This window comes from Diutina rugosa (assembly GCF_008704595.1).
Source record: "Diutina rugosa strain CBS 613 chromosome Unknown scaffold54_size82597, whole genome shotgun sequence".
NCBI classification, from domain to species: domain Eukaryota; kingdom Fungi; phylum Ascomycota; class Pichiomycetes; order Serinales; family Debaryomycetaceae; genus Diutina; species Diutina rugosa.
In genome coordinates, this window is record NW_022995163.1 from 1 (window position 1) to 16,521 (window position 16,521).

The 16,521-nt window shown below is 49.1% G+C and overlaps 9 protein-coding genes across 9 annotated transcripts in view; 4 read left to right on the top strand and 5 right to left on the bottom strand. All coding sequences in view use genetic code 12, as the record gives it.

Moving 5' to 3' along the window:
- Positions 1-534: 534 nt before the first annotated feature.
- Positions 535-1,779, bottom strand: URA1 (dihydroorotate dehydrogenase; the record flags this gene model as incomplete). The annotated part of the gene is made up of 1 exon (XM_034156662.1): positions 535-1,779. One exon carries the CDS (start codon positions 1,777-1,779, stop codon positions 535-537), a length of 1,245 nt encoding a protein of 414 aa, XP_034011319.1.
- Positions 1,780-2,189: 410 nt separating this feature from the next.
- On the bottom strand, positions 2,190-2,876 carry DIURU_003855 (uncharacterized protein; the record flags this gene model as incomplete). Its single annotated transcript, XM_034156663.1, has 1 exon — positions 2,190-2,876. One exon carries the CDS (start codon positions 2,874-2,876, stop codon positions 2,190-2,192), a length of 687 nt encoding a protein of 228 aa, XP_034011320.1.
- A 552-nt stretch (positions 2,877-3,428) lies between these two features.
- Positions 3,429-4,802, bottom strand: DIURU_003856 (uncharacterized protein; the record flags this gene model as incomplete). Its single annotated transcript, XM_034156664.1, has 1 exon — positions 3,429-4,802. The coding sequence occupies one exon, from the start codon at positions 4,800-4,802 to the stop codon at positions 3,429-3,431; it is 1,374 nt and encodes a 457-aa protein (XP_034011321.1).
- A 2,841-nt stretch (positions 4,803-7,643) lies between these two features.
- On the top strand, positions 7,644-8,318 carry DIURU_003857 (uncharacterized protein; the record flags this gene model as incomplete). Its single annotated transcript, XM_034156665.1, has 1 exon — positions 7,644-8,318. The coding sequence occupies one exon, from the start codon at positions 7,644-7,646 to the stop codon at positions 8,316-8,318; it is 675 nt and encodes a 224-aa protein (XP_034011322.1).
- Positions 8,319-8,881: 563 nt separating this feature from the next.
- Positions 8,882-9,769, top strand: DIURU_003858 (uncharacterized protein; the record flags this gene model as incomplete). The annotated part of the gene is made up of 1 exon (XM_034156666.1): positions 8,882-9,769. The coding sequence occupies one exon, from the start codon at positions 8,882-8,884 to the stop codon at positions 9,767-9,769; it is 888 nt and encodes a 295-aa protein (XP_034011323.1).
- A 9-nt stretch (positions 9,770-9,778) lies between these two features.
- PAN6 (pantoate--beta-alanine ligase) lies at positions 9,779-10,669 on the bottom strand (the record flags this gene model as incomplete). The annotated part of the gene is made up of 1 exon (XM_034156667.1): positions 9,779-10,669. The coding sequence occupies one exon, from the start codon at positions 10,667-10,669 to the stop codon at positions 9,779-9,781; it is 891 nt and encodes a 296-aa protein (XP_034011324.1).
- Positions 10,670-11,481: 812 nt separating this feature from the next.
- On the top strand, positions 11,482-12,615 carry DIURU_003860 (triglyceride lipase; the record flags this gene model as incomplete). The annotated part of the gene is made up of 1 exon (XM_034156669.1): positions 11,482-12,615. The coding sequence occupies one exon, from the start codon at positions 11,482-11,484 to the stop codon at positions 12,613-12,615; it is 1,134 nt and encodes a 377-aa protein (XP_034011325.1).
- A 370-nt stretch (positions 12,616-12,985) lies between these two features.
- DIURU_003861 (uncharacterized protein) lies at positions 12,986-13,939 on the bottom strand (the record flags this gene model as incomplete). The annotated part of the gene is made up of 1 exon (XM_034156670.1): positions 12,986-13,939. One exon carries the CDS (start codon positions 13,937-13,939, stop codon positions 12,986-12,988), a length of 954 nt encoding a protein of 317 aa, XP_034011326.1.
- A 573-nt stretch (positions 13,940-14,512) lies between these two features.
- DIURU_003862 (GID4/VID24 family protein) overlaps positions 14,513-16,521 on the top strand; it is a gene marked incomplete at both ends in the record, with an annotated part of 2,800 nt that continues 791 nt past the window's right edge. Inside the window, one exon of the mRNA XM_034156671.1 lies at positions 14,513-15,937. Within this exon, the coding sequence (XP_034011327.1) occupies positions 14,513-15,937 (1,425 nt within the window). The remainder of the gene's footprint in view (positions 15,938-16,521) is intronic.

A 16,521-nucleotide genomic window follows, 5' to 3' on the forward strand; every position in this document is an offset into this window, starting at 1 on the left:
GGGGGTGGGAAGAGGGACACGCGTGGGGTTTGTTATGGCGCGCGTGGTAGAGAAAAAAGCCGCTATAACTTCTCGCCAGAAAAACATCACTAACCAGGGCTGCTAACCAAAAACGAGGCAGACGATTAACATTATAGCTGGCGTAGACTCTTTCTACAAACGAGTAAGCAAAACCCAGATTAATAATTATTAACTAGAGACATGTGTTACATTCAAGTTTGAGTTCGGTATTCTGTCTAGATTTGCATGATTTGTTGATTGTACCGATAATTTGAATTTACGGTTATCACATTTGAGTTCAACAACATCATCACTTGAACTGTAACCCTATAATGAATTTACCTTGCCGTTCACACTAGCCGTGTCAGCATGGATCCAAGAATGTTGAGAAGACCAACATCAAGTCATATCAAAGCATCATAACCCAAGCACTTTACCTTACCTTGGAACAGAACTACAATGATTCATGATTATACCCTAGCACCATCCGTCAGATCTACAATTACTCAAACTCTCAGACTTTTGTTATTCTATCTACATGTCGTCGGTCCCAATAATCTGCGACCACGTCTTACCTTCCTTTTGCAATTCCACCACCAATTCGTCTCTGATCTTCAGCGGCAAACCAGGACCTTTATAGGCGAAGGCAGTGTACAATTCAACAAAAGTGGCCCCGGCCTTACCAAACTCTAACGCGTCCTTACCCAGCGAAATACCACCACAGCCAACAAGCACCAAGTTAGAGTCCTTAGTGTACTTGCGCAATAACCTCAACGCCTGGAGAGACAACGGCTTCAACGGCTTACCCGAGAGACCACCAGTTTCGTTGATCAATTGCTTGTCGGTAGTCGCCATCGTCGCCGCCGGTCTTTGCACGGTAGTGTTGGAAATGATGATCCCGTCAACCTTAGCCAGCTTCGCCAGGTTAGCAATCAGTTCAATTTCCGGTTCAGTCAAGTCAGGAGCCACTTTCACCAATACAGGGGGCACCAGCCCCAACAAATTAGCACCACACTTGTCTCTTTGTTCTCTGACGGTAGTCAACAATTTCGTCAATTTTTCTTCCAGTTGCAAGTCTCTGAGCCCCGGAGTGTTAGGGGACAGCACGTTAATCACCAAAACATCGGCGTAGTCCTTCATTCTTTGCACACCTTTCAAGTAATCTTCAATTTCGTCACCGGTCTTATTTTTACCCAAATTGATCCCCAAAAGTCTACCGTCACGGAACGCGTTAGTCGTAGGTTGTTGGCCATTATTATCCACCTTATAAGCTTGCATCAACGCCGTGAATCTCATTTTCAACCGGGCCAACACGGAAAAATGACCCGTCAGATTGAAACCATACCGGTTGATGACGGCGTCATCGCGAGGCAAACGGAAGAACCGAGGTTGAGGGTTACCCGGTTGCGGCTCGGGAGTGATCAGACCGATTTCCACATAGGAAAACCCACAATCAAACAAACCATCGATGGCCTCACCATCCTTATCCAAACCCGCGGCTAACCCAATCGGCAGTTTGAGGAACTTACCAAAAACATTAACCCCGAGTAACTGGTCATATTCAGGGTGTAAATGTTCGTCCATCACTCGCGGGTGGAGCCCCATCAGCAATAAACGGATGCCCAAGCGATGGCCTTCTTCGGCATCGGTTAAGCCACGAATTAACGGACAAAACACGTACTCGTGGATCCCCAGACGCGCGTCCATCACGTAGTAGCCGCCAAACACCCCGGCAACCGCGGCCCCGGCGATGGCTAACGGACGAGTGATGCGAGACATTTGGTGGTTGAGCGTAATTTGGTCAAAGCCAATTTGCGCGCGAATCTTACAGTCCGGGGAAGCCCCCGGTATCGGACTTCTGAACGTGATAAATCACAGATTGGTCTGAAAATTTGATAAATTACTTGGGAAATTTGTGTTTAGTGTAATTGGTTGACTTAAATTTTGTAAATTACTTTTTTCAGTTCATTTCAGTGTGAATTCCATTGATATTAAAGACTGATATTGAGCCATCTACCAAATTGGATAGTGTTAATAATTAAAATGACTAAATGAAATCACAATAAGAACCCACTGTTGTCTTCATTGGATAAGTATTCGTTTGGTGACAATCGTCTACAGGGGCAACTCTCATAAACAATTCATCACACTAAGTCGACAACAAGCACAAGCGTCACTGCAACGAGTCGTCAGTTTCCCTCTTCGTCGGGGTTCATTGGGAAGACACCATATACAGCCAACGCCCTCACCACAAGCAGCCGAGCTTTCTCCCCGATCACGATGGGGATGTCGATCCCGGTGTCGTGCAAATAGCTTTCTCCCAAAAAATCAAGGCATGAGCATAGGTATTGCTCATACTCAGCCAACGCTTCATCAATTTCTTTCACCTGTTTGTCACTGAGGCTCGGGAGGTGGTGGCAGAGGTCACAGAACAGTTGCACCCAAATCTTACGCCGGGCTTTGCTTGATTCAACGACTTCCTCAAACGCTCGAAGCTTCTCCTCCACCCCCGTCATGCCGGCAATGGCGTTAAACACGTCGCTGGAAATTTGGCATCTTTGCTGCATCAAGAAGCAACCCCAACGAAACTTTTGCCGGTCGTCATTTCCAAACCGCGGCGACTTGTCAATGGACAGCAACAACAGCAGTGTATTATTGACGGGTTCCTCGGAAGGAGGCTCCTTGAGGAGTGGCGGCTCGCAGCCAAGCATTCTTTGGGCGGCCCGCTGTAAGTGCTGGCGTTCATCGTCAGTGGCAAGCAGTGCCATCTCGTACTGAAACACGGGCGAGCAAACGGCAATCTGGTAGAGCAAGTAGGGGTCAGGACCCGTGGAGGTTCGAGGTTCTAGCTGAGAGGATTGTTCCGAGTCCGGCATGGCCAGTGATTAGCAGGGCAATAGGGAGAGACCAATGGAGTTTAAATAGTGAATTTTAAACTTTATCAGCCACCCCCCCTGTTTGTAGCACTTGGATGTCGTTAGCATAAGTAGTGGAGGAAGGTTTAGATACTGGAGATACCGAAATGGAGGGACACCAGTTGAAGACGGGACACCAGCTGGAGACGCCCCGCTTATTGACGTCAACCAGATAATCAATAAGGAAGATTTTCAAACATTAAGTATAATCAGCGTATTAGCTTCCATGTCTTTCAAATTCGGCTTCAATTGGCTTCAAATCGGCGGCAAATTCATCATCTTTAGCGACTATGTTTGGTTCTGATGGCACAATCTGGGGTGAGATCGTGTGCGACCCAAAAGGGGAAAAAGGTCGTGTGCATATTGAAATCGCCTTCTACTTTGATCACTCTAAATTCATAACATTATCTATATCGTGCCGCACACCGCTAGTGCTGGACTTGTGTTGGTATTTGTGGTCGTCAATATTTACGGTGAAGCCAGTTCACCAGCTTAATGGATAAACCCCACTGATTAGTACATGACTCTTCTCTTCTTTTGAGTAGCCCCACCGCCGTAGGCAGCCAACAACGAGTTGTAGACGTCGCCACCAGCAGCGCCGGCAGTGGCGCCGGCACCAGCAGCGGCAGTAACACCGGCAGCACCGGCGTCGACAGTGCCGGCAGCACCAACGTTACCGGCAGCAGTCGCACCCGCGGCACCGGCATCGGCGGCGCCGGCAGCGCCGGCAGTGCCGGCAGGAGCCACGGTCAGCGTGCGGGTAGTGGGGACACCAGCGGCACCAGCGGCACCAGTGGCAGCGGTAGCAGCAGCGCTGGCAGCCAGGCTAACGGCGGGGGCGGCGGCACCGGCGGCCGAGGTCGCGGCGGAAGCGACGGAAGCAGCGCCGGCATTGCCGCTAGTGGCAGCGGAAGCAGCACCGCCAATACCACCAAGCAAGTCACTGAGGATGTTACCCGACGAACCAGTGGTGGTGGCGGCAGCAGCGCCGCCAGTGGCCGAGGCCTTAGCGGATGCCTTAGCCAGAGCCAGAGCGGCGGCGGTCAGCAAGTCAGCCACCGCTTGCGACGCTTGAGGGTTCAGCAGCGTCCCGAAGATGCCGCCGAGGAGCTTGACGAGGAAGTCAACGATGCCGCCGGAGTTCTCGCCGACCCACTTCATGAGCTTGTCCCAGATACCCAGAGATTGCAACCAGTTGAACAAAGTACCGCCGATCTGGGCCAAGAAGTTGATGGCGTTGGTCAAGAAGTTTTCGAACGCCTGGGGGTTTTGCGACACCCAGTTGGTGATCCAGTTGAAAATGGACGAAATGATGTCACCGAGGTCTCTTTGGATCATTTCCGCCCGCTTTTGTTGTTGTTGAGGGGTGGACGACGACGACGAGCCGGTGAAGTAGCCCAAGATGGCCGAGAAAGCTTCCTTGATCAAGTTGACGAGGGCCTGTTGCAACCCTTTGTCGTTGACAAGCTTATTGAAGATCTTTTGGAGCAATCCCGAGTTCCAGATCGCCAGCAACAAGTTGGGCAACGCCGCGAACAAACCGGAGATGGCCAGCTTGACGAGCGAAACAATTTGGTCTCTAAGATTTTGGTCGGTGGTGAGGGTATTCCAGATGTCACCAAGGATTCCCAGGTTGAGGAAAGCAGAAATGACCCCGGAAATGGCCAGACCAAGGTCTCTGGTGGCCAACTGGATCTCTTCGGGAGTCAACTCACGCTTGTGGGTGGTGGCTTCGTTCAAGACGGCGTTCAAGTTCTGCAAGGCACCGATCAACTGGTCCTGGTTGAAGGCAACGGGGGCGGCGTTGGCTTGAGCCGCGGGGATCGCAGAGCCGTTGGCGACGGCAGCGGTGGCCAAGGCGAGAAGGGTGGCTTGGGAGAACTTCATTGCTGATTGCTGATCGATATTCAGGGGGAGCTCGAGGCAATTATATAGGTTTTGGCGGGGGCAGAGACCAGGTTTTGCAACCATTTCCCAAATAGGTAATGTGTGGCCTCCACTGACGTCAACGAAGAATGCGGGTTTTCTCGAGGTAACACCGAAGAAAATGCCGCCATTGTTGGCCCGGAAAAAATTGGTGAAACGGCGTCGTAACTGCGACAGTGGCCCTATCGTCCGGAACATTTCGTGATTGTGGCGGCTGCCCCTGAGAGTGTCTGCCTCGTGTAAACGGCTTGAAATGTTGACGGGGAGCGAGAGATTCTCACCTGCATCGTCCTGCATATAATCACATGCACGTCTTCCGACCTCTTATACGTATCGGGTAAAGAACCCCCAGCGCCCTCCTGATGAGCCTCGATTGAGGTAGGGGTTGCCATCCCTGGTGCCTAGATTGAATTACTACACAGCCTCCATCGGACTTCCCCCCCGGTTTGCCGATTGACACCAAGATCGGTGCTTAGCCTAGGCGTAGTAGCCACAAAACAGAAAATTGCACAATAGATTAGAAGCGATAATGGTTACAGAAACACGGTGTTTTGACGAAACGCTCGTCTCGTGTGTTATCTCCATTGTCGCCATAATTACGGTGTTTTTGATTGTTTCCGTTTCTTCCTTACGAAGATTTTAGGGAATTCGTCACAACCTTAACTTCGGCAAAACACCACCATAATTTCACCGCTTTCGTGGGTGTATTGCCGTGGTGGGGTTTTGCTACGACGCATGGAGGCTTCGGAAATCGGAAATAAGCCTCGTGAAGCAAATATCCATCGGCAGCCAGGCTTTTGTGGCGCCACGCACGGTGTCACCGCGTCTTTGCTCGTTTAGGCAAAGATCACGCCAGGGGGCGGTGCCCGAAGGTGCACGATACAGAGTATGGCTTTGGTAGTGGTTGTCACGAGGTGTTTACCCTTTCAATTGTGGCAGAGCCAGCATGTGGTTACCGAGTTCCGGGTTACCAAGTAGTGCGTTTGAGGGTGGCCTTAAGGTGCAAGCGGGTTATTACTCAGTCAGGCTAATTACTCGATAAGGTCGAGAAAAAGGATGGGGACGGATTATTGCGAGAGGGTAGTAGTAACTAACAAAAACACTAACGGTTTGGGTATTGTGCCAAAATTGGAAGCAGTCGTAGTTTGCTTCCTTTTGTTCGTGTTTTTTCGCTAGATTGGAGAATTTTCGAGGAAGGGTGATAACGAACAGTGTAAACTTTTACACAAATTTGAGTTGGTTGGGTTTGGAAAGGAAATGATGATGACCGCTAATGGCATGGAGGATTAGCGATGGAGTCAGAATTACGAAACAGAATTACGATGATTGAGAGGGAACTACGATCTACACCTGCCAGTTTTCCGTATCGTCAACAAAATTTGGATACGTTCCACGTTTCAGTGGGTAACACTTGCCAGTCGTCATGTTGTGCCACAAATTCAACATCTCTATAAGGTCTTGAAGGCTTCCTGTTAGCCCATAGATGGGAATGAAGGGAGTTGGTCATGTCTTTCGTAGCATAGCTGGTGGCAATAAGGATTGGAGATGGGCTTATATCCTCATTAGACGATTGGACAAATAGCGATACCAGTACACTCAAAGAACTGACGCTGTGGCGAAGATGTGATATATCACCGTCAACGGTGCGGCAATAAAAAACCCTTGATGCACATAGATGGGTCCTGCATGTAGTCAAAGATAACCCAAAAAGCAAAACATCACCAAAAATGGTCCCAGCGCGAAAATAATGAAGTCAATGGTAGCCGCGTTTCCTACGATGCCAACGAGCCCTCACTCTTGAAGTTGGCCCCTCTGATGGTGACGCTACACCCCCTTTTAGGCGTCAATTTCAAAAAAAAAACTATTTCAAAAGTGTGACCCAAAACGCACACTTCATCGTCGATTTGTCCACGACCCAGCCAAGTTGGACCATAGGTGTGCTAACAAATGTTACTCACAAAAGTGCAAAGATTAACATATATCGGCGGCAGCAAATGGCGTTCGAAAAAGTATGCCAGTTTTCGAAAATCAAAAATTTGAAACGCCACTTTTTTTTTCTTCTAGCAAAATCCCGATTTTTGGAATTGCTAATATTGATCTTTTGGGGGTCGAGCCTGACTAAACTGGCCACGGCGATCACAATGAAGGTAGTCTCATCACTGTCCGATGTAAACTCGTGGCGCAATGGGATCCGTGAAATCTTGCCACGTTCACCGTGTACTCATTGGCCTGCATATAATGGAGCACTTGACAGGACCTCCATCAGGTCCATACTTGACGATTCAAACCACTCTTTTAGCAACAACATTATATTGTAATTCCTCAACCGTTTGATATGTTCTACCAGAGTATTTACAGTTGATTAATTGACCGTTGAGCGTGATGAATGCGCCATTTGATTTAGACTGAACTATAAGGAACCAGCCATACACTGGCTACGAAAAATGCTGTTGCGGTTTAAGCTAACCATGAAGAGCCAACTTTCTCTCATAAATATGAAAAGATTCAATCACGACTAGCAACAGTTTAAGTAGCCGATTCGATTGAGTACCCCGATTTTATTCAATCGCAATCAGCGGAGGGCAAACATTGGTTCAATAGATGTCATAAACTATGACACACCATTACCCATCAGTCAATTTTACTATTGCAATTTTCCAGTACACGATTTTGTCGCGCGCCAAGGGGTGCGACAAATTCCCCATTGCTGATTGGCTCTTGTGTACCCCCCCACTGCGCGCACACATTCGCACCAACCATCCACCCACAAATCTTTTCCAACTGTCTACCCTTCACCAAACGATGTTGTCGAGAGCTCTCACCAGACCCGGGCTCGGCTTGCGTTTCCCGCAGGCGTTCCGGACTCTCGCCACCACCCCGAAATTGCACAAGCCGGCGTTGGCCTACAACACCGCCGGGGGTTCGGCGATGGCGGCCCCTCCCCAGGACTTCCGGGTGCCCAAGCCCAAGACGTGGGAAGAGCTGAACGAGCTGTTCCTTTCCAAAGCGACCAAGTTCTTCTTCTTACAGGAGATCGTGCGGGGTATGTACATCGTGTTGGAGATGTATTTCCGCGAGCCTTACACCATCTACTACCCGTTTGAAAAGGGGCCGATTTCCCCGAGATTCCGGGGCGAACACGCGTTGAGACGCTACCCGCTGGGCGAGGAACGGTGCATCGCCTGTAAGCTCTGCGAGGCGATCTGCCCGGCGCAGGCCATCACGATCGAGGCCGAGGAACGGTTGGACGGGCTGAGAAGAACCTACAAGTACGACATCGACATGACCAAGTGCATCTACTGCGGGTACTGCCAGGAACTGTGCCCCGTCGACGCCATTGTCGAAACCCCCAACGTCGAGTACTCGACGGCGACGAGAGAGGAGTTGTTGTACAATAAGGAGAAGTTGTTGGAAAACGGCGACAAGTGGGAACAGGAATTGCAGTACTGCATCGAGGCCGACGCCCCCTACCGATAGCATAACAGGCGACTAACAGGCTACTACCATCTCGGCCTTGATCAGAGAAGTAATTGACTTTTAAGCCTTATCTAGAGAAAATTATAAAAAATTTGAATTAAACCCACGCCCGTAATCGACGATGATGTTCGTTATACTGATTTTATTTCGTTTTAGTCTCAGTGTTGGTTTGATTGTAGTTCAAGGAGATCTGTCACTGGCGACGAAAACTGAGGTTACTATGATCAAATTGAAATCAAAGTCAATTTTTTATATTGGTCAATTCTATATAAAATTGACTAGTGGTTGTTTCCCTTCGTTTCACTTGAAAGTGACTCTCCACAGAGATAGTTACTAGCCATTAGGTAAACTCTCTGCCATCTCAAAAACTCGACCAAATCTATCAATTATCCTATTGAAATGATGATTGTTCAATCAGTTAAACTTCAGTAAAATTCTTTCTATATTTGTCATTCCGTTATCTTCATTCTGGTGGCTCGTATTAGCATACCCCGCGAATTGCCGTGCCGTGCCATATATTCTCCACTCGCAAACCACTCCCATCAATTGCTTACACCCCAGCGATGCTTTCCTCCGAACAAGTGAAGCAGTTTAACGACGAAGGGATGCTTTGCATTCCGGACTTCCTTTCCCCCGACCAAATCGCCCAGCTCCTGGCGAGAGCACACACATTGTTGGACGACTTTGACCCGCTGGCCCACCCAAAAACGCTATTTTCCACGTCAACGGATAACCATGTGGGCAACCAATACTTTCTTGACTCCCTGGATAAGGTGAGTTTCTTCTTTGACACCGATGCCGTCGATAGCGACGGAAATTTGGTGTACCCAAAACAAGTGGCCATCAATAAGATCGGCCACGGGCTCCATCTCCACGAACCGGCATTTGAGAAAGTTACCTTTGACGATAAGGTACAAGGGATTGCCAAATCTCTCCAATACGAGGACCCCCGAGTGCTTCAGAGTATGCTTATCTTTAAGCACCCAGCGCAGGCGAAAAAGATCAGAGACAACGAAGTACCGCCTCACCAGGACGGTACTTTCCTCTATACCGACCCACCCCTGGCTCTAGGCTTTTGGTTTGCTTTGGAAGATGTTACTAAGGATAATGGCTGCTTATACTATGCTCCTGGCTCTCATAAGAAGTTCCCCATTATCTCGCGATTTGTCCGTACGCCAAAGGCTCCAGGCACCGAGATGATGGGGCTCGCAGACGTCCACGACCCTGAGCCGCGAGACTCTCTAAAATACGTCCCCATGGAGTGTAAGGCCGGCTCCCTCATCTTGATCCATAACCAAGTGCTCCACAAACTGGAGAAGAACGAGAGCGATAAGCTGAGATTTGCCTATGCCTTCCACTTGATTGAAGGCACGGCTGACTACGACGAATTCAACTGGCTCCAGGTACCGTCGCTGGGAGGCACCAACTTCTCTAAATTGTTTAAGGACTGAAAAAAAAGTCTATTCTAAGATGACGTTGTCGATGAGACGAGCAGTGCCGGTACCCTGGGCCCGAGGCACGTGTACGGCAGTGGAAACAATGGCTCCGGGGACCACTTTATCGGTTAAATCGTCTAATGTCTCCGGGTGAGAACAGGCGACATACTCGACCTGTAATCCCAGATCAACCAATTGCTTTTGCACTAAATCAACAATATCAGTTCCCTTAACTGTAGCATCGTCAACCCACAATTGTTTACCCTGGGAAAGAGCCTGGTAAATCGCCTTCAGCTCGTCCTTAGTAGTATCGCTCAAATAGGCATTTCTCAGCGACAACGCAAGCCCCAGCGGCTCTCTCTGGGTCGGTAACACTTTCACTTCCGTGTCTATAAGCAAATCTTTCACCATATTGCGGACAACCACGCATTGTTGGGCATCTTTCTGACCAAAATAGACTCTGGTGGGTTGGACGACATTGAGCAATTTACAGACGACGGTGGCCACTCCGCGAAAGAACTGGGGTCTAGTAACCCCCTCCAACTGGTGGGAACAGCCTTTGACCTCGACAAACGCCCCTCTTTGCTCATTGACATCAAGGACAATGCCACTCGGGTACATCTCCGATACTTTAGGAACGAACACCGCTTCGACATTAGCCGCTTCCAATTGCGCTAAATCATCGTCTAAAGTCCTCGGATAAGCGTCCAAGTCCTCGGTGGGGCCAAACTGAGACGGGTTGACGAAGATCAGCACCACGGTGGCGTCGTTATCGGCCTGGGACTGGTGGACGAGCGAGAGGTGACCGTGGTGTAATGCCCCCATGGTGGGGACGAAACCGACCAGCTTTTGTGCCTGGCAAAGCGCCAGGCGCCACTGGCGGACCTGCTTCACCGTACGGAGGACGATGGGCATCGCGTGAATGAGTGCGGACCACTACGAGTTAGGACATAGACTAGCAAGGGGACGGGTTTCCACTGGTTTCAGTTTAGTGTGGTTTCAGTCTGATTAGTTTTAGCTTCTATTAAAAGTATTTATCTCATTGATTTACTTGATGTTTGGTGAGACCTCCATAGATTGATCATTTTGATAATGTGGGGTAACTAGCGATAACCGAAAGATAACAACACCACCATGAAAGAGATCAATGACAATGGAAGCAGTAACAGTCCAAATGACTAATTACTTTATAAAAGGCTCCAGTTATCAATTAGAAGTGTACCACAATGAGAGTAGTCGTTGAAAGGTATGAATGAAATAAATCACCGAAATCTGATGAGATTGAAATAGACCATTGTAGACGTCACCCACATCACATCCAAACAATTACTCAAGAATTTTTACTGTATAGCCTTAGATTTCGTCTGATATTGGTAGTTGTCTTTGTGCTCAGTCCACGGCATTCACCGGAACCAGTATTCCGATAAATTCAAAGTGTTCATTGCCTGGCTCAAATTTCACCTCGATGACGTGCGAATTCGCTTCTTTTACAAGATTCACTTTTCGGGGTTTAGGCTGCCTAATCTATCCCTGGAGAAAACCGTTGTGCCCCTCCTATAAATTTTTCGGGCCGAGGATGCGTTCCCCACAAATGTGGACCTCGGGACCCGCACATGTTATAACTCGCCAACCCTCCTTTATCTTCAATTAACAGGACTGAATTAAAGAGTCTCACCCTATTCAAACCTTCTGAAACCGGCTTAATTACACTTTGATTTGCTTAATTGATGTCGTATACTATCGAAAAGAAGACGTGTGCTGCTTACGGGCCCCGGGCGCCCCGGCTGACGATTTTGCCCCTGGACCGGCTTGTCCAGGTCTACAACAAGTACAAATCGACCGTCCCCCCCCAGCCAGGCCAGGTTCAGCTCCTGTTTGTGTTTTCCCACGGCACGGGGATGAATAAGCTGGTGTGGCACTACCACATCGACCAGCTCTTCCAGAAGTCCCAGCGGCCTAATCTGGGCTACTACATCGACGTGTGTGTCTCGGTTGACGCTGTGTCTCATGGCGATTCCGCTTTGGCCAACGAGGGTAAGATTGGCCCCGTCTACTGGTGGGACGAGCTGGGGCGCGACTTATTGGCGGTGATACGCCATGAGAATGAGGTGGGGGACTTAGTCAGTGCTCCCGACCGGAGAATCATTACCGTGGGCCACTCGTTGGGTGGTAACGCGGCGTTTATGGCTGGTTTCTTTGACCCCAATGTCGTCGACTGTGCCGTCACCGTCGACGCCGTATTGTATACGGAACCGCTGATGCGGCCTCGCTTCACCAAGATCTTTAAAAAGATCGCCGGTTTACTCATTGACCGCTTCGACACCGAGGATGAAGTGAAATTGTTCTACGATATGCTGTTTTACAACACGATGGATAAGCGCGTTTTGAACGACTTTGTCGCCGACGAAATCGTTACCGTGGTTGATGATGACGAGGAAGTGAGCTACCGGACGAAGGCGTCGAAGTTCGCTCAGATGGCGACTTATTTGGGACTGGCTTATTCGTTAAATTTGACGATGCACGCTATTCAATCGTACCGTACTTCAGTGTGTCACGTTACCGGTAACCAAGCCACGTGGAACCCGCCTCAGCTGAAGCCGTGGGTCAGATCTAACCTCCCCGAGGGGAAGCTTGTGAAAACCGCCGATATCGATGGCACACATTTGGTACACGGTGATAACCCTGACGGAATGGTCCAAGTGTTAGTGGAACTTGCTCAAGATAGAACTAAAGTGGCGCAAACGAATATCGACCAGCTTAAGCTGCAAGGTAGTGACAGAGCTAAACTCTTGGAAGTGTCCGAAGAGAAGTTATATGCTGCTGATCTCGTCGAAGTCGCCGCCGCCACCGCCAAGCTCTAGGATTATATGAATGATAACGTTTAAAAACAGATAAGTCGTCTCTTCATTGATTCGAACTGAGTGTGTAGCGAAGGAGGCATTCTTTGTAATTGAGAACGCAAGCAAGTCAGATGTCATTTGGTGGGTTATTCGATATTGATTCATGAATTCATTTGTGTAATTCTCTCTATCAATGCCGTCTAAACTGGTGGAATTAAGGATACGGTTTGAGAAGAATGGCTCAAACTATAGTTACCATTGATGACTATCTACTTGTATTGATTTACAGTTCACTGATGAGAAATTGATTGAAAATGGGCTCAATTTAGGAACCTAATTAGTGATGATGACTTTTAGATGATTATCAATCGTCGAAATGTGCAGTCTCTTTTCACAGTCTCTTGATAATCACGAGGGACCGCTTTAATTGAGACAGCCCGACTTCGAGCTCATTAACCGTCATCGGCGATATCAGTTTAAAATAGCGAACAAACTCAGCCACACTACCACCAACACCAAAATAGATATTCTTCGCCGCCACTACCGCCACTGCAGGTTGCCATTTACCAATCATTTCCGCCACTAAAGGTAAAGTCTCTTCATGGTAGATGGTTTCCAGCGTTAACACAACGTCCACTTCAGGGACTATCTCCATGAATTGACTCCCCCACGACCCACTAATAAGCTCAATATTCACCTGGTTTTGATTAAGAGCAGTGAGAAACTGATCAAGCAATTCTTTAGTAAGGATAACCTCTGCCCTTTCAAGCTGAGGATCAGTGGTCATGTACCAGTTTATGATCAAATTGGGGACGGTGACAAGTTCAAGCACATCGTAGTTGAAATCGGAAAGGTAGACGGTGTGGCTCAGCTCCAGTTTGAGGAGGTGAGGTAATAAGAAAGCACTGGGTAGCGCCGTGCCACAGCCTAAATCAACAAGCTTCAGCCACTGGCCCAACCCTTGGCTCAGAATATAGTCAATGACATCGTACAGACACTCCCACAGCTTGAACCCGCCCTCATAGACGTTCTTCTCTAAGTCGCCATTCAGTGAGATTAAGAGCTGTCTCACCGGCAGGTCGACATCCTCAGCCATAATCTGGTGTCTGACATCAAATAACTCTCGTCTGAACACCAGATTACCCCCGGCAGTGGTGTATTTCTCAAACGAGACCTTGACGTCTTGGAGCTTAGCGACCACGTCGGCTAGCGAGTGGCACTGAGGCAGATTGTTTGCGTCGACGGGGAAGGCATCAAGCGTCTGGGTAGGGTTCTGGGATGATTGATTGGTTTGGGGAACGGGCAGATCTAGTTGTTCTTCCGTGAAGCCAAACAGGAAACCCATCGTGTTAACCAGTGCGATGCGATGAGCCCGACAAGAAGTTGTCGGTTAATAATCAAGACAAACACTAAATCTAGAAAATTGATAGACAATTGAGCTTAAAATGCTTGCGGAAACACATTAAGCACAAAAGTTTAGTGCAAAACGGCCTCTGAAGGGCAAATCATCTCTACATCAGCTTGCACATCATCGACCTACAACCACATTTCTCGCATCGGGGCGTGTAGCTCAGTTGGTAGAGCGTTCGCTTAGCATGCGAAAGGTCTTGGGTTCGATTCCCAACTCGTCCACTTTTTGCCTCCCACTTCGATGAACTCCTAAGTTAACTGTTAGCTCATACTTCAATTTTCCAATCTCCAGCTTCGTTTTTTTCTTATTTCAGACCCATTTCCTTTTACCATAATTGATCGCATTGGCGCGCGTCATATTCAGGCCCACAAATCACCCAGCCCCGATCTCCGTCCCTCCCTCGACTGATCTCGGTGGAACACCCCTCCAATCGAAGCTTTAAACAGCTAACTACCCTTATATCTATCCCTACAAGACCCGCCAAAGTTCAAGTTTCGTCTTGTACTGATGGATCAGCTGGTGGCCCTGGTGGGGTTCAATAACCTCCGCAAGCTGAACAGCAACCACACGCTGGATATACCGCATCTGCTGAGCTCGACAACAGTGTCCAACCCCTTAGCACGCATGTTCACTCGCAATAAGTCCCAGGATACGCTTCTGATGACGAACCAGTCGTTGCACACTCTGCCCCGAGCCGGGCCCGATTCCGACGACGCTGAGCTGGTGGCTACGGCCAAATCACTGATAAAGTCACTGGCTAAACCGAGACTACGCCTCGGTAAGCTCAAGAAGAAGAAACCGGAGTTGAATGTGCAAACACTGTTTGCTAGTTTCACCACACCCAAAGACGCCATCAGTGCTAGTCCGGTGACGGCGTTCCACAACTTGTTTCACCGGAACCAAGGCCTGCCTGCCCCTCTTACAGGTGATCTGAAGAAGTCTCGTACGCTGGATGATGCTGCCACCCTAGCTTCGGCCCATGCCGCTGCCTCCACTGAAATACCACTGAGGATTATGTTTTCGAGTAATAACTCCAATTCTCAAGTTACCGATGTCGTGGAGGCGATAAAACACAATTTCGTCAATAATAATGATCTCTTGGGTCCCGATGACTCGGTGAAAGCCGCTGCTGATGAGCGAGAACCCCACCACGCGTTGTTTGAATTACACCGGAAACTCATGGTCCCCACTGACCATTACTTACAAAAGTTGAAGAAAGAGACGGGAGATACTGAGACTATGGGTTTGGGCATTTCTACCGTGGGAGAGTATACCAATACCTCGGACTATACTCTGACCAACGCTCAGTTCTTTACCGCTTTAGCCACACTCACCCGACCCGTGTTTGTCCCCCTGAATTATCGCCATTTGGGAAGTGGCGGGACTATCCCCCACGTCACCATGCTGATGGAGGAAGTGCTGGCGGTGATCGTCGACCACTTCTGTGGCCGCCACGAGCGTGCCCTGCCCACACGAGCCCTGCTGCCTTTACAACACCACGATGAGAAGTTGGACCTAAGAGAGAGCTATAAAGTGAGAGCAGTGGCGCAGGATATTGAAACGTTTTGTTATAAGATGCTTGGCCTAGTATTTGTCGATGTCCTGACTCCTGAGATTAACTGGGGCGGCCAATCATTACTGGGTCCCGTCGCCGGCGTGATGGCTGAATGGGGCCGTTTGGCCCTGGCGTGGACGGTGTTTAATAACCGTATCCGTTTCTACTTAGTGGGGATCTTTGCTCAACTATTCCGGGCTTTGAAATTGGCTGGCATTGACCTTGATCTTGATGAATTGGTGGTGAAAGGGTTTAAACACGCGGCGATCGATCCCGTGGTGTATGGACGCCTGAGACTTGAATACGATCGGGAAGTGGAATCAGCGGTATTGAAACAGAACCCCAGGCTATTAACTCAATTGGTCCGGTGTGTAGGAGTATGCTGTCGCGGCGACGATACCGTCCTCCCCTGGCTCATCTCCATATCGAGTTCATAACTACCAAAACTACTACCATCTCAGCAGTCTCAAACGTCAAAAAGCCTATCTTCACAAGTCTGTTTGTCAATCATCGATCTTGTGGTGAATGAATATCGTCAAGGCGACCTGGTTACGTGACCCATCCTCATTTAACTGGATACACTATCAGATATGGTCTACGATTGTTTCAGGAGGGAGTTTAGTCTTGGATATTAGGCTCATGGTCGATATACATATACCTCATGGCCTTGATGTTCGCCGGTATCGGCGATGACGTCATAGACACCTTATCAGGGTGCTTTTTTTCTATGCGTGAAATCGCACACCAACAGTCACGTGCGTACATTGCTCACTGCTTACTCCCGATCTCCACCTCAGTTGCGCCACCAACAACCAACACTCCTTTCCTTCAATATATCTCATACTATCTGATTTGTGGTGATGCCGGAATCAGCGGTGGTTGACTGTCAGCCCCCAGCCAAGCCGGCGCCGGCCTCGGCCAGCGGCAAGGCCAAACACCCCCCCACCCACCCGGACGAGGT